Below are 22,583 nucleotides of genomic sequence, written 5' to 3' on the forward strand. Positions count from 1 at the left end.
TTGCAGCAAAGACATTTTTGTCTGTACTAAGCGACTAACAGACAGCTCTTTCTCCACACTGACTCCTATAAGGTTTCATAACTTTATCTAACAGGGATTTGCCTTTTTTCCCCTGATAACATGTTAACTCTCTCATTCCCCCAATGTATGATGATCAAAAGATGGTGGTAACTTTAGATGAGAAACATCAAACATGCTTCATACACATCATAGAGCAGCACAGGACAGCCGATGACATCTTTATTAGTCTGAGGTCTTTTGATTAGCTTTATTCTTTTAGCCATTTGTGAGTATTTTTCTTATTGATATATCCGTCACATTAGTAAAGATGTTGATGTGAATAATGGATTATTCACTAAAAGCAAAGGCTATCAAACTTTCATGACGAGAACTGAACCCTTACTGACCCTACTACCCGAAATAACAGTGTCAGTGTGTCACTCTTTGGTGCTGCACAGTGAATCCATTTAGTATGGAAATGTCTCTCAGTTTCACATGCAGCAACTCTAATATCAGTTTTAAAATGCATCTTTGGCTGTTCGCTTTTCATTTGCAATCAGGTGCAGCATTATCGGTTCTCATAAAAGCGTAATGACTTCCGGCCTGAAAAGGAAACACAGAACCGAACAGCTCATACATTTTCCAATTTGCCATTCCTTTATTATCTAGCTCCACCGATGGCATTTTGGAAAAATATATAATACAATGTTATTTTCAGTTTTACGCTGGATATCTTAAAATTGAATTCATTTTATCCTCATGCTCCTGCAACAACCAAATGTGCCCGCTGGTGACCAATAATGGTTTATCGTATCTCTTCTCAGATATAGCAGACAATGCAGTGCCAATACAAACGTTGTTAAGAAAGTGAAACACACTTTACTAAGATGTCTTTGCATGTCACATGACGAGAGTAAGTAATATGTAAAGTAAACCTACACAATATTGCTTCCTCTATGAAGCTTTTTGAAACCCTATAAAAACACATCCTGTGTGTGTGTGCGTGCGTGCGTCCGTTATGCATGCATAGGGTCAGTGTGATCCCTTTTTATCATTCATGATTCTTGTCGGGTCTACAAACATCTGCTCGGCAAAGATGTTTTTTTAATGACAAACAGATCTGCCATGTGATACGTGTATGCTATTTAATTATTTACGCTTGGTTCATAAAACATGGCAGGTAAGAAAGTTACTAAGAATGTCAAACTGATCACTGAAACGGCAAGAGAGCTCTCATTAAATCATCATTCATTATGTTTCTGTGTTTTGATTACTCAAACAGGATACTTTTTTTCTGTCTTAATTAACAGGATGGATTGTAAATTAAAACAAATCTTGTGCGAATTACTTGTGAATGTCGTAAAAATGTAATAACGAAAGCATCCAGGACAAATTGTGTAAGATGAATGAAACAATAATGAGTTGTCTTCAGCATCAACAAAGCAGTATGATCAGATTTAGCTATAGGTTAATGAGTCCAGTGAATGTCGGGTTGGACGATTACAGCTTGCAAGCAATGATATCATGTCTAATTAAAAAAGATATACTACCTGATGTAAACACAGCTTCCCTCTGCAACATAAAAGCCTTCAACTCATTTTGTACTAATGGTGCAGAATGTGGGTATGACTTATTCGATTAATTCAAGGTTAGTAGGATTCAAAAATCCGTTGGGCAATACAAAAGCTGCCAGGACGGGCGGTTGTATAGCTCAGTTGGCAGAGCTGACGACCCATGTACCCGGGCTTGGTCCCCAAGCCGAGGACCCGGCCGAGTGTCATTTTCCCTTTCATAGCTGTAAATCAAAAAAAGCGCCGGTTGCCCCAAATCATCTTTAAAAAATCAAAAAAGTTGCCAGCTCAATCAACTGGGAGCATTTCCACTAAAGCAGCAGAGTACACTTTGGCTCTTGGAGTTGGTGCCCATGTCATCATGTAGTGATATAGTGGGAACATGATTCTGTCACTTTATCTTTCTGATTTCTCTCTGAAAGTCTCAAGTGTCTACTAAAATAAATTACCGTTGCATGGTAGTTTTAAGAATATGATGCTATGAAACTATTGGTTGCCTTATTTATTCTTCTGTGTTTGATAGATTGATGATTTACTAGAAAATATCATAGAATTTAATAACGTCTGTTGGAAAATACTCACTAAATATTTCCTCATTGCGTTCAGAACACAGATATGTTGGATCCAGGGAAATCTAGCTAGCTTCAATTGAAGAAAAACTGCTAGCCTAGCTGCATCAGAAGCAACTTTAACTGAAATGTTAGTGCTACAACATTGTGTTGTAATGGAAAAGGTACTTTTTAATGTTTTATATATTTCAATGCATCCAAATTACAGATCAACAAATAATGAAATTCAGTATCCTAAAGCCCAAGCATTGGTTGTACGTTTATTTTTCCAATTTGTTAAATCATGAACATTAATCTCTGGGTTAACACATATTGGTCCACTCTTTATTTGATGCCCAGAGAGTCAATTAATATTGATAGCTTGTCTGACGCAGGCTCAAAATACACCGCTTTATCCCCTCTTTACATTTGCATGACCAGATGGGGAAGAAAGCTCTAAACTCAATCACACAATCACACAATGGTGGAAATATACTGCAAATAAAGGAGAAACAGTTGAGCTTTTTCAGAAGAAGAGCACAAGCAAACTAATCGATAAATTATTAAATGTCAAGGTCATTAGAACAGAGCCTTTGCAGCTCCGAGGGAGATAAATGAACTAACTTTGGGAAAAGCACCTGCCCACAGCTACCTGCCACAATAGGCACATTGACCCAATCCACAAGGCACTGAGAGCTTTGCCAGGGCCATGAGTAAATCCAATAACAGTGGCCCTGATGGGACTGCCACCTCTAAGGTATTACTCTTAGCAATCATATCAGCAAATCAATCTCTAATGGAGCCACTCCACATGTTTGCTCACTGGCTCAAGGAGAGAGAGTTTAAGAATAGATTTCACACCCTATGACACAAACACACAATCCATCTTTTTAGAAGAACGGTTTGACACTGAGCTGATCTACCTTTGATAATTACCAGTCTTTCTTTAATGGACACTCGTACAGCTATGCAGCACATACTTGGTCCTGACTTGAAGAACTTTCAATGGTAAGGGACATTTTACGAGTATGGCCTGCCTCGAAAACCATATCCACCAAGCTTTTAGAAATTGGCATCTTACCAATATTAGCACAGGTTTGAGCCACTCCTCACCATAGTCCATCTATTGCCAACTCAAAATGAAATCAGGTAAGCACATTGCAAGATTGCACCTACTGACTATCAATAGGCGCGTTCACACCAAGTACTTTTCCCACAAAGGTTCCTGAGAACTCTTTAGTTCTCATGAACTAAGTACAGATCGCGTTCACACCGGAAATAAGTCCCTGGGGGTGGATTAGGCAAATGAAGCCGCTGACGTCACTTCTTCTTCTTCTGCTTTGGGTTTACTGGCAGGCCGCAAACAACTTCACGGCGTATACTGCCGCCCAAAATCCCCGGCCGGAAGTCCCCGGAGTTAGGGACTGGCTTCAGTAGAAGCTGCTGGGACTCCCAGCAGCTTCTACTGAAGCCTTCCGAGTAAATCGCCAGAACGCCGACACCTCCTCATCTCCACCACTCTCATGTTTTCTTTTGTGTTGTCATAAGTTAGTCTCTCTGCGTTTCTGTGCTGGGCTAATGCTAATGCTAATAATGCAATGCGAGGATAATAAAATGGCGGCTTCACAAAAGTCTTTGGGAGTTTTACGGGGTGTGGTTTGCAATCCGCCCAGCCAATCAGACATAGGAACCTTTTTCTCCCACGAAAGTCCCTGCTCTCTAGCAGGAACTGAAAAGGGGGTAAAAAAGGTTCTCATGAACTAATTTGGTTCCTGGGGCTTTTTGGTGTGAACGCAACTAAATCGTAGTTCTCAGGAACCTTTGTGGGAAAAGTACTTGGTGTGAACGCGCCTATTGACAGTGTTGTGTATTAGCACAACAGCTAGGCTTAATATTGTCAATAGGGGAAAATCAGTAACAGATGGCACTCTGCCAATGCCTAAACCACTTTTCTCTCCAACACAGGAGCAGTATCAGCCAGCTGTTTGTCACCAGTGGGCAAAGCACATATCCAGTTTCCCACCTGTTGCGACTTAGATTTTTTCTATGTGGCCAATTACCCCTGGAAGCCAATAAATCAGCTAAAGGGTGCTTAAGGCTAACCATGCGCTTGATTATACACCTGCTTCATGTAACACATGCATATTTATCATGTAATGTCACCCGAGAATAAGTGGGCACATTACGTCCAACAAGATGTGTTCCAAGGACGAACATGGTCCATTTTTGTATAAAGGGGAGTGGGTTCACCTCTATTAATTGTTATTATTTTCTGAGGTGCCCATGTCATGCACTTTCCCATCACTACTGGATTGCTATGGTTAGAATTCGTAGATGAATAGAAGAGAGAGACAGCAACAGTCTGAACGTATTCCCCATTGTTCAAGGTTATTCAGTGCACGAGAAGATGACACACGAACATCTGAAGCTATTATTTTCTCCCGGTGATATGGATGAATAATGGGTAGAAGAGATTCCAGTTTGTTCCAGCAGAAACTGACAAAAGGTCCTTTATCTGGCTTTCTGCAAATAACTACATTCCTCTATAGAGCTCATTCCCGAAGACTGGTCGCAGCTGACAGGTGGGTCGCAGGAGATTTTATCAGGGTCACGGAACAAAGTTGCAGAATTTCTTCCAGTTTGGGATTCTGAAGTTATATATACACCTTTGAGCCACATAAGGGAGCTTGTTGGTATTTCTAACACTCACAGGTTTCAGCCATATTAAGATATTATATTCTGCAGCCAGCCAAGAGATGGAAGCTTGACTAATTAACAAAAAGGAGAACAAGACCAGAGTGCAACATTAGACAACTGTAATGAAGCCAGCAATAAAATAAATGTGGAGCATCACCGCTACAGGTCGTGTATAATGCGGACATGTGGATTTGTTAATTGTTCCAATCAAAACAGGAAGTACACCCTAATCATTTGTTTAGGATTTATATTTTAGACCAGCTGTGCACTGATATTGGGCTGGGATACAAAGGCAGAGGTCTTGCCAGAATGTATGAACTGAAAAATGACATTCATGCTTTCCCCCACCAATTGAAGCCCCCCCTCCCCTCACTCATGATTGGCTTCACACTTTGTCGTATCTGGCAGATAATTATTCATCGCTCAAGGATATTAATTTAAAATTGAAAGGACAAAAGAGTGATGTTTTCCCAAATGGAAAACATATTCTTGCTTTCCAAAACAACTCCAACATGAATCTGGAAACAAAAGCTGATATTGAAAAAGCCAATTGTTCTGATACAAGTGAAAAGCTTTTAAATGAGCTTTCAACAAGAGGCCTGTTTTTGGTATAATGAACGTTTATATGGTTCTAGCGTACATTTGTTTTGTTCAACTGATGAGGAAAACAAGAGCTTAACTCTGCCTAAATACACCTATATTGTCTCATTTACTAAATATTTTAAAGGCTGTGTTACTGATGAGAGGAAAACAAAAATTACATAGACTGTTAACTTGGCCTAGATGCATTCATTTGTCTCATTTATAAAGCAATGATAGAGGACATTCACTTCATCCAGAACAGAATATGCAGCAAATACTCACGGATGCAAAACTGCAGCACATAGTCAATAAATTATCCAATATAATTGAATCCCACCTTTCCATAAATTGAATTACAATTTCACAAACGCTGAATCAAAAGGGAAATTAAAAAAGATCTCCGACCCCGCACCCTGCCCTCCACACCTTTCAAATGATGACCAACAGGAGTCGCTATAAGTTCCAAATCATCTCTTTGTTCATTGATTGTTTTGTTTGTTCAACTCTGGGCTGTTCCACTACCCAGCCTGCTGCTGGCTGATGTCTGTTCACTGGAAAATAAGAAATAGATATACAGCAAAACTATGTGTGCCTTCATCATGGCCTCCAGGGTCACGCTATTGCACTCGATGGGCAATAAGCAAGCTCGAGTGAGATGAGTGGAGGCAGACTGTGTTTACATCAAACGGCAAAGTTATAGAACTGTGTTTCCCTGATGTCAGATTCTGATGATGACGGCCATGTTATCTTCCATTAAACATCCACCATTGTTTGGTGTTTATATTCCTTTTGTTGCTGACTCAAAAAATGTGCAGTTCAGGAATGCATTGCTAGCACTACTATAGCTGTATTTGTTTTGTTCTGTCATGTATCTTGCGTGTAGGATAAATGGACTACAACTGCAACATCGTGTTACAAATTACCATAAATTATACTCAAATCTTTCTGCCTCTTATCGAGGAGATAAACAGACATGAGCACAAATTGCCATCTGGCTGCAGCGCTGTGGAGGAGTGTCCTTCTAACCCTCCAGACAAAAAACAAAAACAAGAACAAAGCAGTCACGCTATGTGTCAAAGACAGCTCCACTTTGTACACTGTATGGCATAAGGTTGTGTAAAAAGTACTGTAATATTTGTAGCTAAATACTAATTGATTTTTTGTGTCATTACATTGAAAGAGCATTGTCCCTTTGTGAAAGGGACACATATCTTGTTATTGCCATATTGACATAAGAGTAATTATACTAGTTAGTGTGGGCAGTTATAAATGTAGGTTTGAATGTGTGGTGTATGAGGGTGAACGTGAGGGGGAATATCAGAGAGGGAGCGTGTGTGAGCGTGTGTGTGGGGACCGGCGCTTGATGAGAGAGCGACAGAGCAGGAGGAGAGTGGACTGAGAGAGCAGCACATTGTTCACACTCCGCTCAAGATACTTATCTGTCTCTACATCAGGGAATAAGACAACACATCAAGCGAACACTTTAGAGGTAAGAAGATTTATGTTCTTTGGAAAGCTATTTATATCCATTATCTATGTTAAAAATACACCAACAAATGTATCATTTTGTAAACCTGTCTTTTTTATTTTATTTTAATAAAAGCGTTTTTTTAATTGTACATATGACATAGAAAAAACTGTTATGATAATGAAAGGAAGATCCATTGATTCTCTAAACAGCTCTTATGATAATGCCATGATCAAAACATTATATATAGTAGTATTTAATGTTTATAAATAAATTGCTAAGATTATATTTTGTATCAGGGCAGTGCATGTTATCAGACCTTTTGTAATATTGTATAGGGTTTGCTAAGGCAACCACACTGAGACTATAATTCAATTTGACAAAAGTCCTTCACCTGTAAGTGGTTCCTGCATGAAAAGGCACCTGCCACATTTAGCATAACAGGATTGTGGGGGGAAAAGTAATCAACGTAAAACACTTTACATTATATTGTGCAGACGATCAATGCAGGAATGAGAAAAATCCAAACATATTACATACTGCTTTTTAAAATCCTGTTCAAAAAATCATATGAATCAAAAAAGATATCCAGAGTTTAAACTCACATGGGACCTTATGAGTATGTAGTTTATCTCCTTGTCTCACTTTTCCTCCTTCTGCTTTTAACATTGTAACAATTCCAATTATGAATAAAAAGTACAGATTAACTGAACAAAAACACAGAATTGCTCATAATTGTGAAAATAGATCATACAAATCAAATGAAGTCATGAAAGGTGCAGCGTGCTCACTGCTCATGAATAAAGAGAGATAATGGTCTATCTCTTAAGTGCATAAGGTGAAGGAGCAAAATGCCTCCGGTGTTATTAAAGTGATAGCTTAAAATGACTTGTCGGTATAAAGAAACATCAGATAAATTCCACATATGGGTTTTCGCACAATTTTGTTTCCATTTTGTGAAGCGGCATACACAAGTCAGCCATTTGCCAGATTACATCCTTGGCTCCTAGGGGAACAAAACATGTATTTCATTCTGGATAAGGTGATTGAAGCTTTCCTGGAATCTGATGTGAAGGGCTTTATAGCAGTGGACTAGATACTTCATTGGTGTTGGAGTAGGAGATGCTTTTACAGATGCTGCAGTTGTGTAGTTAGCCGAATGACAAATATCTTTCTATAACAACATCTATAACAGTGGTTCTCAACGTGGGGGGGGGGCTCCCCCCCTGGGGGGCGCAGAGGCATGACAGGGGGGGGGGCGCGAAAGACAAGGAGGAAAACAGGTTATTAAAAAAAAAAAAAAGATTAAAAAAATAATAATCATAATTTTAAAAATTATTGATTCGAAAATAATATCATACAGTCTCTGTGTTTCATTAAAGCTCGGCTCTGTGTATGTGTGGAACGAACCATTTTGTGTGCGTGCGCGAGCGAAAGAGAGAGAGAGAGCGCACCGGTACCGGAGATCGTTGTTGTTAGCTTCTGGTGCTAGCGAGCTACGCTAACGGATATAAGGAGTTTTTTCAACAACAAAGTGGAGGAGAGTCCTCTCCTGTCAGACTGAGAGACTCAGTGAGCTAAATGACTCTCTCAGTGTTTAGATAGTTAACTTTAGTCTAAGTTATGTCAGTGGGTCTCAAACGTTTTGGTCACCATTAATGTAAACAATTATTTCCGAGGCACACGTTTAAATGATCATTATAGTTATAAAAAAAATAAGAGAATAAATGAAAAACAGGTATGAAATACTATACAGTATGACTGTAAAAAAAGAATAAAGTTTAAAAGGGTGATTTTTTTAAATATCCATAAAGAAAAAGTAAATCTGTTTACAGTTCTGTTTCATATGGGTGTTGAGAGATGTATCCATAGATCTCTTCATTTTGCTCTCAAAGTGCACCAGATTGATGCATTTAGCTTCAATATTTAAGCCTGACAGAAAAAGTTTGAGAACCACTGCTCTAATGAGCTATATTTTCAAGGCAGGACTTGTGAAAACAGAATGTCCTGCTTTTTACTGCATCTACATCTACAAGTCATAGTCAATAACTGCAGCACAGTTGCTGTGAACATGAAAAAATCTGCTAATAAAGTGAATTTGTGTTGTTTGTTTACGGGAAAGGACATTGCATATCGTTTTCTTTTAACGCAGAGGCTCTGTTAGTGCTGTTAGTGCTGTAGCTGTTCAATGGCCATACAAAAAATGATATATTTTTAACTGTAGAACAATAAAGTTTAATCTACCACAACATCTTGGAGATTTTCATCTGTGTCCAACCGGTGATGCAGCAGTTACAAGAACAACTGCAACTTTCTTGAATTAGTCTTGGAACAGAGCGTGTTGTGACTTTGTTTCACTCATTTTTAGTGAAAGCAAGTCATGACTCTCTGGTGATCACGGCAATTAGGCGATTAAGAAGCATCAAGAGATATGCTCTAATAGATGATTGTAACTGAGGGCCTATGTATTCTAGTTTTACTTCATTATTAACATACTCTGAAATATAGAATACAATGTAGACTTACTAAGACTGAACAAAAAATATTAGAGGCAGCCTACATGACTAGCAGAATACTAATAAAGAATATGTAATGTGTTATCTCAATTAATCAAATCCTCTGGTGATCCTTCAACGTGCAGAGCTGAAATATTCATTAGTCAATTTTTACAAAGCACATTATTTTATTATTTGGAATATGCACTGGACAGAGTGATATAGTAATATGCTCTTACAACCTTCACCCCAAGGTTGACTGCTAGCTTTTATGAATGGTGTGAATGATCAAATAAATCATTTATGGCACACTACACTCCACAACCATAGGAAAATGGTGTATTGCATGTATTTTGTTGTAATGCATTGCGTGTGCCACCACTGACAACAAGCCCTACCACTGATTGAGTTTATAACTCAATGTAAATGCAAAGAAAATTGTTGTGTGTTCCTGCTTCTCAACTGTCGGTCATTAAAATGGCAGGAAAGTGTTTCCTATTTTTCTTATTACCCGGCTTTCACTTGGAAAAATGTCAACATCATTGGAAATTTCCATTCAACTAATTGAGCAGTTCCTACTTCTCCTGCATCGGCTCAAATCTGACAGAGGCTAAATAAGTTCATATGTAATGTCTTTCATGTAATGCATTAATAATCTATACCAAAAAAAACGTTTGAATTCAAACATTCATGTAATGACGGAATTATCCACAGGACAGATGTTTTTAACTTTCATCTCGTCCAAGTTACTCTGAAGCCCTTTAACGTATTACCCAATTACTTTCCTTCAACCGGAACTTCAAAAGCCTTGTAATACTTAATATATAATGATTCAGTGCTTTCTGAAGTGTGCTCCTTTGAACAGGGGGTACAGTACATCTCAAGGACATACTGCTTTCAATGAGAATCTATTGCTTGGTGCCTGTCTTATATCTCATGTGTTGAGTCAATAATACAGTTTGATTTGTTTTGTTATTTGCCCAACAATATCTTATCCTATCCCCATCAAGAAAAAGCTAGTTTCCCCAGATTATCCCAAAAAATTGAAAGCCAGATGACTCCTCCCAGGATGTGACAGAAGGTACATAATATCATTACAACTACCCTTGTGGGCGACTTTAATTTAGTGACTCAGGGCTTTGAGTAAACACTGAAAAGTGAATAGAATCGGGAGACAACTCAGAACAGAAACAGAGCCTTTCACTAGGTACTGACTCACACAAGGAGTCCCCCGTAGCCACCGCTTTTGTTAGAGGATCATGGTAATGGAATAAAAAGTCAGATTAGACCCTTCTTTCGAATTGTAAGTGCTTTTGCGACAAAGTATGCCCCTGTGTATTATGCCCATATCCCTGTGCTATTGCCTGTAAAAAGATTGGACCGCTCAAATAAATTCACCACTATTGCACTGAATGTTCCTTACCAGACAGCCACTGGGCCTGCCAATGTGTATGTATCCTACTGTAGATCAAAAGCAGTCCCAAAACATTTGCATGCCTATTTGAGTAGCTTTTATTCAAACTGAAAAGCCCAGCCCACCAACCCCCTTTAAATAATAATAAAAATACAGTACATATTTGTGATTCAATTGAATGTGATTTTTTACCCTGGCTTGGTCTTGGCCTGGTCTTGGCTGTGTTCCAAATCCCATCTGTTTTCTCTTTACTCTTAGTATATGGTGCAGCTTCCATTACAAAGTACATTGCTTCTCCTTCAATTGTCTGTTTCATATGTGACCAAATGGTTTATTCGTCTTTTCTCTATATTCCCTTATAAATGCATACACTACTATAGGTTTGTTCTTTATGTTATCCCCGACCAGACCTATATATAGAGTGTGGACTTCTACTTGGAGAGGTCCCAGTTCACCTCCTGCCCTGCCGTGGTGCCCTTGAGCAAGGCACCGGACATCCCCCTTCCCCCATTGCTCCCCGGGCGCTGTACAATAGCTGCCCACTGCTCCTAGTACTAGACTCCTGGTACTAGGATGGGTTAAATGCAGAGGAAAAATTTCACTGTGTGTGCTCTGCATGTGTGACCATTAAAGAGGGTTTCATCCCTCCCAATTATATTCTATCAGTGCAGCTGGAAGTGGCTTTAATTAGTACATTAGCCATAAAAACTAAATCAATAGGCTGATAGATTCAAGAACGCTTTGAATAGGTTGTTAATTATTGGTTAGTTTGTCACTATCAATGTCCCCTTTCACCCTAATAGTAGTAATTCATATAAAACATGAGTACTAGCTGTTACTAAAATATTTATGCCTCTCATGAATTCTTTAACTCTACTGAAATAATAAGATGTGCTTATATTTATTTATTGAAGCACCAAGACAAAGATTGTGATTTTTGTTTTGCTCTACTACAACGGCAGGAAACAGATGGCAATTCAAGCTTATCTAATAAGTCAGTCTTCTTTTCACTGTCAAAGTCAATTCATAACTCATTAGCAGAAAATGCAGTCATAGCTAATCTAATCGTTAGGGAGACATGATGAAAAAAGATAAATGTCATGATGTGAAATAACTACTTCCTTGTACTCTTTCGCAGTAATCGACAAAACTTAGATTTATTTTCAACTACGATTAGAAATGTTATAATCTTAACCTTCATTTTCATGTGTGTTCAAATGATTTAAAATGGCATTTCATACTGATTGATGTCTGTTTAATCTTTTCTTTTCTCAGATACCTTTTCTGATTACTGCAGAGAAATGGCTGCCTTTAACTGCTCTTTTGATGTAATGGCTGAAAAAGGCGGATGGCTTTGTCCTCCGGGGGAAAAGTGTATCAATCTGACCTCTGATGCAAACGGCAGCCATATTGAACTGGATGATGCCTGTCTGTCGGATGAAAGCTACCTGGAGAAGTATTTAGGGCCTCGTCGATCATCTGTGTTCCTCCCTGTCTGCCTCACGTACCTGTTCATTTTCTTGGTAGGTGTCATGGGGAATGTGCTGACATGCACTGTCATCGCACGCAACAAAGTCATGTGGACGCCAACAAATTACTACCTGTTCAGCCTGGCAGTGTCCGACCTGCTTGTGCTGCTGCTCGGTATGCCATTAGAGCTGTATGAGCTGTGGCAGAACTACCCCTCCCTCCTGGGGAAGGGTGGCTGCTACTTTAAAACGTTCCTATTTGAGACTGTTTGCCTGGCATCTATCCTGAACGTAACAGCGCTGAGCGTAGAGCGTTACATCGCTGTGGTGCACCCACTACGGGCAAAATATGTTGTAACACGCACCCATGCAAAGAAGGTTATCCTTACGGTTTGGGGGGTGTCTGTGTTGTGTGCTTTACCAAACACAAGTCTACATGGGATCGACATCCTTCATACTCAATTCACCGGTCCAGCTGGGAACATAACAAGAGAGTTCCCCGACTCAGCAATGTGTACTCTAGTGAAACCGCCCTGGATGTACAACCTGACCATCCAGGTGACCACCTTCCTATTTTTCTTCCTGCCCATGGTCACTATCAGCGCTCTCTACACGCTCATTGGGCTGCAGCTTAAGCGGGAGAAGATGTGTCACACACTTGAGGCAAAGACAGGCTTTGGACAGGACAGCTTCTGTAACATCCGGACACAGCAGCAGAAGGCCCGTCGCCAGCAGGTCACTAAAATGTTGTGTGAGTATCAAAATGGTTTGTACCTTAATACTAACCAGAGTTATGTGCCTAGCTGACCTGTAAGCAGAAATATTTATGAAATACTAAGAGTCCTAATCGATAGAGTTTTTAGGCCGATGCTAGTCTGGCTTACTGGATGTACATTGTTGGAAAAAGTCGGCAATTGGCCATGTATCTCACAAGGCATTGTCCTCATTTTTCTTTATTTTTTAAACACAAACAAGCCAGAGGGATTTTTCCCAACACAAGAATGCTATTATCTGGAGCCATAACAAACAAACAAAACTAGGTGGAGACCAATAGTGAAGGGTTTTTAAAGATCAGGGGCTGCATTTACAAACAATCTTGAGAGATCTCCTAAAATAACCTTAACAATTCTACAAAAATCGACAGCTGTCAGCCAGGCAAGATAGTCTCTGCATCGTTGACACACAGCCCCCAGAGGGACAATTGAATAGATCGCATGTTGGCTTCACTCAATATACTGCTATTGAAATCTCCCCTCCATGACTCCCATTGTGTCATCATCTCTTTCTGTCCTTTCAGTTGTTTTAGTGGTGGTTTTCGGGATCTGCTGGGCCCCGTTTCACACTGACCGTCTTATGTGGAGTTTCATCGATAACTGGACTGACAACCACCTGCACATCTTTCAGTACGTACACATCATCTCCGGAGTGTTTTTCTACCTCAGTTCGGCCGTCAACCCTATCCTGTACAACCTCATGTCCACACGTTTTAGAGAAATGTTCAAAGAGGTCATGTGTCATCGGCCCCACGACATAATTCCCAGAAAACACTCACTCAGTGTCACCCGTATGACGCTCCGCAGCACCCTAAGTGACGCTCCGCTGAGCAGTGGAGCTGCTGTCGTTGAAGCCGTGGCAGAAGATGGAGAAGTGAGAATAAAAGGTGAAACTTCTTTTTCGTGTTAAAAACAACTTAACGGGGGTGTGAATGGGGATGAATTGTTGTGGATGGCATGCTATTTTGTTCTGACCCTCTGCATCCATCTGTCATCCACTTTGAGGTGCATTAGCTACCAATTACAAAAAACACAGTCTGAGTGGAAAAACAGAAAAGCCGGAGCTTTCACGCTGCAGTGTTAGGACCCGATCATTTTGCAAAAGGTTATGCTTTCTGCACTTTATTTTGTCTTGTTGTTGTGTTGCAACCACAACATCTCCTTACCTAACCTTTATTTTTGCTAAACTCACAGAGGCTCAGTGATGCAGAAACAGAAAGCTTAAAGCCTCACTCTAGTTGAAAACAATATCAGAGGTTGCGAGCTGATTAAAAGTGCTCTGTCTCATTGAGGCCTAAATGAACTATTCTCCTTTGAAAACTTTAAAAGCAGATTACTACTATTTTAAAAATGCCTGGGCAGGCATTAGATCAATACTCAAGCTCTCTGGAATAATACAGGATAGCATATTATAGACAGGAAGGAGAGACTCGTCACAACTGGTATTTGAGCAAATTATCCTTTGAGAGAGAGAGAGAGAGTGAGGAGCACTGGAAAATAATTGCTTGTCGACCGGCATGAAGAAAAGCTGCTCTGATGTAAACAGATGCAATATTGTGGCACTTTGCAGGGCTTATGATTTAGCCTGAACATGATCCCTTTCCTTCTAAACCCTGAACACTCATGCCTGCAACACACATGGCGGCCATGCCAACACATGTGTAGGTATCGTGCCACATGTGTCTGTTGCAGCCACTTTAAGCTATGAATCAGAAAGATGGATACAGCTATGAATGTAAATACAGCTCCTGTATGTTATCAAACTATTAAGTGCTGCTTTTAAGGATCTTCTGTTCTATATGTTATTACAAACATTTGAAAAGTTGAGAAGTATCAGGTGGAAAAATGAATCCAAAAGTTGTTCCATGCCAAAAATAAATGTTATGGACTTGTTTTAAAAAATAGTACAGGAATGTGAATACAATGGTGCAAAACGTAATTTCTTTATTATACTGCTACTGTTATTGTGATGTAATGTGTGAGCCGAAATGTGCTAAAATCTAATATCAAAGTGTTTGGGCATTAAGAATATATAATGTGTGCTATGTTCTGATTACAAAATGTGTGTCAGCCCAGTGCACTGTTTGCATATGTGTTTGTGTCAAATAAATATCTTCTATACATTTCGTAATGCTTTTTATTGTCCATCACAAAGGAAAATAATACGTTTTTCAATTATTTTCTTCCATTGTTTTTTGTCACTTTAAACTTTGAAATATTCTTGTTTCCTAACTAAAGTAATGTTCATACTTGCGTACTTATAATGAGAAGAGTTTCATAGGATGCAGGAAATGCTGCCTTTTTAAATGATACATTATTATTATTTGTTAAAGGCACACCAGTATGAAAACCTTTCTAAAGCTATGCTTACATTAAGCACCAGAATATTTGCAAAAGATCATCTTAATTAAACAATATTCTTGCACTGTTCCACAGAGGACATTTATGAGGGCATTGCATGTTTCATTAAACACAGCAATTAAAGAAAAAGCTGTAATGAGAACAAACCAGTAAAAAAAAGTTTTGATTAATACTACTGTATAGTGTTATACTGTTGATCTCACCCTTTACCATAAGCTTGCAAAGACAAAGTGAAACCCTAAACTACACCTGCACTGGTGCACGTGTCCTCCTACATTGCTATTGCACATGTCATTAACCCCCTCACACACACATGGCACAAATATCCATGTTAAAGTCACTGATTGTCTTATTTTCCTTCCAAGATGAATAATAAGGACACTTGACTGGAAGTGGTAGCATTGTGTTATTTCCTCGAGGTTTCAAATGACACCTTTTGTCCTTGTGAGAGGTTCAGCACCCTGTCAATCAAAAAAAGAATATGAAAATCCAGAGTGGTAAGAGCTTGAATTCTAATCAGATATAAAAGATCAAACTAATCACTATGACTGCACAATGAACATTAGGTCAGCATTATCAGACCACATTACCATCTACCTCTTAACATTAGAATGGACTTCATCTATTGCCTTAAATCGCAAATATAGTGATAGTTCAATTCAACGAAATACAGATAATTGCTTTCTGGCGGAGAGTAAAAAAATAAAATCTCGCTCGTTTGTAGATTCTTTATAAGGCAGACAGTTAACAAAGCGTTGAATGGAGAGTGGAAGCTGTTCAAAAAACAAATGACATTATCCCTACACGGTTTAACAGATTTGTTACACAAGTTTATATGATAACTAACATTTCTGTCAAATATCTTAAACCTTTTGAAATAAAAACCCAAGCCAAAGAATTGTGCAAGAAGAAAGTTCAAGCTTTAGAGTAGGTGCCAAGAAAATCTGGCTTTGCTAATGTCTCTGGGGGCAATATTGGATACCACTGAAACACTCCTCTTGTAAATAACAGCCAGTGATAATCTCATAGCCATCTGGCCATGGGGGTTAAGGTGAAGATTGGAAAATAAAGCCTCATTAATGCTCAGACACAACTCTTAACAGAGAGCATGAGTAGATTGTGGATGCAGACACACAGCCTTCACCTCAACCCATCTGAAAGGTGCAAACTTAACTGGAAAAACTCTGTGGCGATGTCTTATTTTGTCACATCAGAGAATATGAAGCTCAGTCCTTAAATGAAAACAAGGTGGAAAATACGTTGACAGATTTTCCTTTCATCATCACACTCTTAACTTAATTTGACCCGAGAGAACTCTTGTTCTGGAGCTCACCATCTATGACGACTAAGTGCTTAACTACATCGATTTTTGAGATTAACGTTATTTTGGCAACCAATCCTGAAAAGGAGAAAGGAAATTCAGTTCAGCAAGCTCAAACGCAGTGATGCTTCGTATGGTGACTCATTAATTAGTTGAAAAGCACTGTGTAGAAACGAAAGAAAGGCGATCTATTTATTGATGGGGGACAGTGGCGACACTGAATCAAAACCCTCCTATTCAGAGCATGTGCACATTCATTTGGGAATATGGAGTGCCTACCAACCCACAATCTATGACATATGAGAACCAAGACATTTTTTGTAGCCTGCCTTGGTCAGAAACCATTGGATTTAACATATTATTAAGCATCTGTCATCAATATACTTACCATCAGTTCCTAATAGCCATGCCTGGAAATGATGCTAATATCGGACTGCTATGCATTCACTCAAATTCTACAGTCCGGTAATTAGAGCTGTTTTATAAATAAATACTTAGAGGTTAGATTGCACTGTTCTGAGTAATGAGAAAGGAGACAGACGTATACATTTTTATTCTAATTACATGTTGCCCATTTAAATTAGTCCTTTGACAAAACATGACATGAAGCCGATATTTTAAGGTTTGCACTAATGATTGGTGGACTCACATTCAACATCCGGTATTAATTAAATATGCGTTGTGAATTTCAGGTTCATTTTACTCATCTTAACGGTGTCCTTTTAGTGTGCAGCTAAAATTCCAGATAATAAAAGCTATTTTTCGGGTTTATTTGGTCCACACACAATATTAGGATGTATGGCGAGAAATAAGAGGCTAATTGAAAGTGCTGTTGGTATCTTCATGATGCAGCAATTTCTTTGCAATTAAATGTCTAATTAACCTATTAGACTACAATTGTAATGGACTATTTTGATCAGAATGTTATATTTTCTGGCATAAAACAAATGTTTATTGAGTTTAGGAGTGTAAAATTCAGACACTAGGTATTGCTGATTAGCTCCATCAGTGAAGGCCACCTCCCATTCGTCAATGTTTCTCTTTCCACTTCCCCCTAAAGTATTAATCTATGGCTGTAAGACCCTGAACTCCATGTCAGTTGTATGCACTTTTTATGTACTAAGTTTATTCAAAACCTAAATGGAAGGTGAAAGGTTATATTCTGATCAAGCGTTGGAATTGTGTTTTAAAGGTCCCCTATTATACTGTTTTTCATCAATATATTATAGGTCTCAGATATATACAAAACATGTCTCTGAAGTGTTTGGCTCGAAACACCAAACAGATCATTCATTGCAGCATCCCATAATCCCCTCTGTTTCAGCCCTGTTTCAAAAGTGCTGATTCTGGGTCTTTTACTTTAGATGAAAATAAGGAGCCCCTCCCCACGCCCCTCTGAGAGATATTTGGTTAAAAAGAACACAATGGTGCTCTAGGAGGATATTCAGGTGATAAGGTGGGGGGGTTACCTTGGTTGCTGATTGGCTAATGGTTACACAAGCCAACAAAATCGTGATGACATCATAAAGTGGCCAAAATCTGATCAGCTCATTTTCAGACAGGTTTTTATATAAATGGATCAGGACGAAAAGAGAGAGAATATTTTCTCCTGAAACTTTCAGAATCTCTTTACACAGAGGGGACACATGTTTATGTATAAAAGACGTGAAAAAGTGGGATTTTGCATAATAGGTCACCCACATTAACTGCATATGTTTTGTTGTTGATGCATATTAGCAGATACCAGCTTACTTAAAGTACCACATTTCATGGACTTCCGGCAACGAGGAATGGAGTAGACGCGTGTTTCTCCAGCTCCCACTACTTTTAACACACAACTAACTTTTAAACCTCTTACCTGTAAACAACGCGGGGATTTTTGTTTAATTGTTTTATTTATTTTACGCATAACGATCAACTTTCAGTTGAAACGGCTAAATGGCTTCGAAAGCAAGCAAAAAGGAGAAGAAAGACGAGGCACAGGCTACTGCCGTAGCTAGCATGGCGTCCTTGGTTAAGCTACTGGAGGAGCACCGAGACGCACTTTCCAAGGAATTTAAGTCGGCTATGACTAGGGTTGCCAACTGTCCCGTAAAATACGGGATTGTCCCGTTTTTGGAAACGTAAGTACCTGTCCCGTAATGAACTGATACGGGACGCACCTTGTCCCGTATTTTGGGGTGGTGGAAGAATGACCGCTCGTTATGGTGATTCTCAGTCATTCGCTCTCTTGAGGACTTCGTGCACACCTCTCAGAGCCACACACACACAAGCAGGGGGGGCTATCTTGAGCTGTGGGAGCAGCAGCATGCACGCTCAGCTCATTGGTCAATACTCATAGTCATGCAGCAGAGGAGCCAATCACTATAACGTATCGTATCTTAGCAACCGTTTCACCTCCATGCTGCTCGTCCTGCCCAACATGGAAGATGCTGCCGACGACAAGCACAAACAAAACTACCTCCTCAGAGTCCGAAAGTGATGCAAAAAACAACTTTTCTCCTCCTCCTCCGCCGAAGAAAAAGACGAAAAGAAAGAGTTACTACAGAACTGAGTGGGAAAAAGAATACGTGTGGCTAGAAAGCGTAAGGGACGATGTGCACAAGGCAAATTGTACTGTCTGCCGCCGACAATTTTCAGTTAGTCACGGAGGACTAACTGACGTTAAACAACATGCTGCAGGTGAAAACCACATGAAAACAGAGAAGCAAAGGAGAAGCCAGGGAGCCTTGACACAGTTCCTCGTTCGTCCAGCAACTCCAGAGGCTAACTTGGTATGTAAAATAAGGATGTTAATTTTGTATATGAATTTAAATTAAACCTACATTTACAAACATTTTGTTTGGTCAATTTCATACTGCTAAATGTTCAATGTAATTAAGTACCCCAACACTGATACACTGTGATATTTTTTAAACAATATATGATCAACTTAATCATATAATGATGCAAGTAGATGTAATGACTAATATTTATTCATAATCAGAGGTGGTAGAGTAGCCAAAAGTGTACTCAAGTAAGAGTATTGTTGTTTTAAAACAATATTACTCAAGTAAAAGTAAGAAGTATTTTTCATTAAAACTACTATTCACCTCCGGAGACCCAGAAATTAATTGTGTCCACTATAGAGGACACCAAGGGAAAGGAAGGACTGAAGGATGGAGGGAGGAGTGAAGGGAGGTCAGAAGGAGCTAGGGAAAGAAGGAAGGAAGGAGGAAAGATTGAAGGAAGGAAATAAGCAAGTAAGGTAGGAAGGAAGGAGTGGAAGATGGAAAGAAGTAAGGAGGGAAAGAAGGAAAGAGGGGGAAGGATGGAAGTAAAGAAGGAATGAATGAAGTACAGATTTAAGAAAGGAAAGAAGCAAGGAGGGAGGGAAGGAATATATATATATATATATATATTGTATTCAAGAGGTGGGTAGAGCAGCCAACCGTATTCTTATTTTAGAACAATATTACTTAAGTAAAAGTAAAAAGTATTTTTCATTAAAACTACTCTTCAAAGTACAATTTATCCAAAAAGCTACTCAAGTAAATGTAACTCATTACTACCCACCTCTGTTCATAATAAAAAATAATGCATACTATATACAACCTATACACACTCAAACAGCTAGTATATACATGTGTAATACATATCAGGTAGTATTTGATATTATATATAATATTATATTACAATGATTATATGTATAGTGATATTTTCTTTTTCTTTTACAGGTAACTGCTGCTGAGGTAGCCCATGTTTATCACACGGTCAAACATAATTTGAGCTATAACTCATCTGATTGTGCATTCAAATTGACCCTGCAAACACTAAGTGACTCCTCAATCGCAAAAAAGATGTCGTGTGGGAAGACAAAAGCTGAGGCAGTGGTCACTGATGTCCTGGCACCAAAGGCAGTTGAAGAGGTACTCAGCCATTTGAAGAGTGAAGTGAAGCCGCTCCAGTTTTCTCTACAAACTGATGCCTCAAATAGAGGCAATCGTAAGATGTTTCCCTTGGCTGTGCAGTTTTTCACTCCAGAGAAGGGCATTGTTAAAAGGCTGATCGACTTTGTTGAAAATGCAGATGAGTCTGCTGCAGGGATAGCCAGTTCAATCCAAAGTTCTCTGGACAAAATGGGTCTAACTTTGGATCATGTGTCTGCATTCAGTGCAGACAATGCAAATGTCAATTATGGCATCCATAACTCTGTCTTCACAAAATTGAAGGAGTCCAACAGCGAGATCCTCCGTGGCAACTGCCATGCACATGTGGTCCATAACACCGTGAAACATGCCTTGGATAAGCTGTCAATTGATGTGGAAAATATTGTCCTGAAGGTGTACGGTCACTTTTCCATCTCTGCCAAAAGGAGAGAGACCCTGAAGGAGTTCTGTGAGTTTCTGGATGTAGAGTTCCATGACATTCTGCGCCATGTGGTGACCAGATGGCTGTCACTCAACCCTGCAATCAGCCGCTTGTTGGAGAACTGGACTGCGCTGAAGTCATATTTCATCAGCCTCGGTGATGAATGTCCAAGGCGGCTGCGAGAGTTGCTGAGGTTGCCTGAAGATGCAGCTGGGGTTGAAGAGGAGGCTGATCTTGCAGAGGTGTATCTCCTCTTCTGCAACAATGTCCTGATGCTTTTTGAAGAGTCGGTCAAAAAACTGGAGAGGGATGCCACCACATCTGCTGACCTATATGCCATCATGGACTCTTTTCTGAGAAAACTAATCAAGAGAAGAGATGATCAGTTCTATGGCTACCTCACCAAACAAAAGCTTCGGCGTCTCATTCCATCTGAAGCTAACCTTGCCAGGGAAGAGTTTACAGCCTTCTTAAACACTGCCATCACTTATCTGCAGAAGTGGTTCACATTCTCTCAGGAAAACTGGCTCTTTTACCTGCAGCCACTCTGTCTGACATCTGGGAACATCTCATATGAAGACATGGAAAAGATCATTGAGAAGCTACACCTAGTTGCCAGGTATGTAACTCACACACTGTACCACTTTGTACTTATTCCCTTTATACTGGCATATTATGCACACCACTTTTGTCTTGTATTAATAAAAAACAAAATTATACATAAATACTTCTCATCATACAAATCATGTCTTATTTAAATGCAAACAAATGCACGGGGCTTTTATGTGTTGTTTTTAATATAACATTTTATCAAATGAATTCAACAAGTGTCTCAGTAGTTTTTAATAATGCTACTGAACTGAATTCCAGTTTCATCTCTATTCGCAGGCTCAACCTCTCCATGGATGAGCTCTTTGATGAGTGTGTTACGGCAAACAGCCTCCTCGATCACCTCACAAAGTCAAAGGATGATTGGGAGCTGAAGGGAACAGCTGAGAGGTGGGTAGCAGTTCTCAGGGGCCGGGCAGCTGACCTTCCAAACATTCTGGCTGTGGTGTCCTTTGTCCTCAGCATCCCTTCCTCTACTGGGTACGTGGAGAGGGTCTTTTCTTTGATGAAAAATAAATGGTCAGATGTGCGGAACAGATGCTCTGTTGAACTAATTAAGAGTGAGCTGATTGTCACTCTCAATTATGAAGAGTCTTGCTCAGAGTTTTACACTGCATCTCTGGTGGATAGACAACTCCTTGCTGCTGCAAAAGGCCAACAAAAATACAAGTGGAAGAAATAGGGTTGTGTGACATCGTCTCTGGTTGTTCCATAGGCAGTTTTGGGGTTTGCCAATAGTATTTTTTTTCTGCTTTAATGTGCACACACACACACACACACACACACACACACACACACACACACACACACACACACACACACACACACACACACACACACACACACACACACACACACACACACACACACACACACACACACACAACACACACACACACACACACACACACACACACACACACAC

The 22,583-nt window shown here is 39.5% G+C and overlaps 3 protein-coding genes across 4 annotated transcripts in view; 2 read left to right on the top strand and 1 right to left on the bottom strand.

Moving 5' to 3' along the window:
* hykk.2 (hydroxylysine kinase, tandem duplicate 2) overlaps positions 1-22,583 on the bottom strand; it is a 53,008-nt gene that overhangs the window by 28,816 nt on the left and 1,609 nt on the right. The gene's annotated exons all lie outside the window — the stretch shown is intronic.
* Positions 6,791-15,014, top strand: nmur1a (neuromedin U receptor 1a). Its single transcript, XM_079643810.1, has 3 exons — positions 6,791-6,887; positions 12,051-12,995; positions 13,542-15,014. The coding sequence occupies exons 2-3, from the start codon at positions 12,077-12,079 to the stop codon at positions 13,925-13,927; spliced, it is 1,305 nt and encodes a 434-aa protein (XP_079499936.1). The 5' UTR covers positions 6,791-6,887; positions 12,051-12,076; the 3' UTR covers positions 13,928-15,014.
* On the top strand, positions 18,780-22,522 carry LOC307047628 (uncharacterized protein). The gene is made up of 3 exons (XM_079694671.1): positions 18,780-19,473; positions 20,416-21,668; positions 21,938-22,522. The coding sequence occupies exons 1-3, from the start codon at positions 19,129-19,131 to the stop codon at positions 22,338-22,340; spliced, it is 2,001 nt and encodes a 666-aa protein (XP_079550797.1). The 5' UTR covers positions 18,780-19,128; the 3' UTR covers positions 22,341-22,522.

Source organism: Notothenia rossii, assembly GCF_949606895.1.
Source record: "Notothenia rossii genome assembly, chromosome: 1".
Taxonomy (NCBI): Eukaryota; Metazoa; Chordata; class Actinopteri; order Perciformes; family Nototheniidae; genus Notothenia; species Notothenia rossii.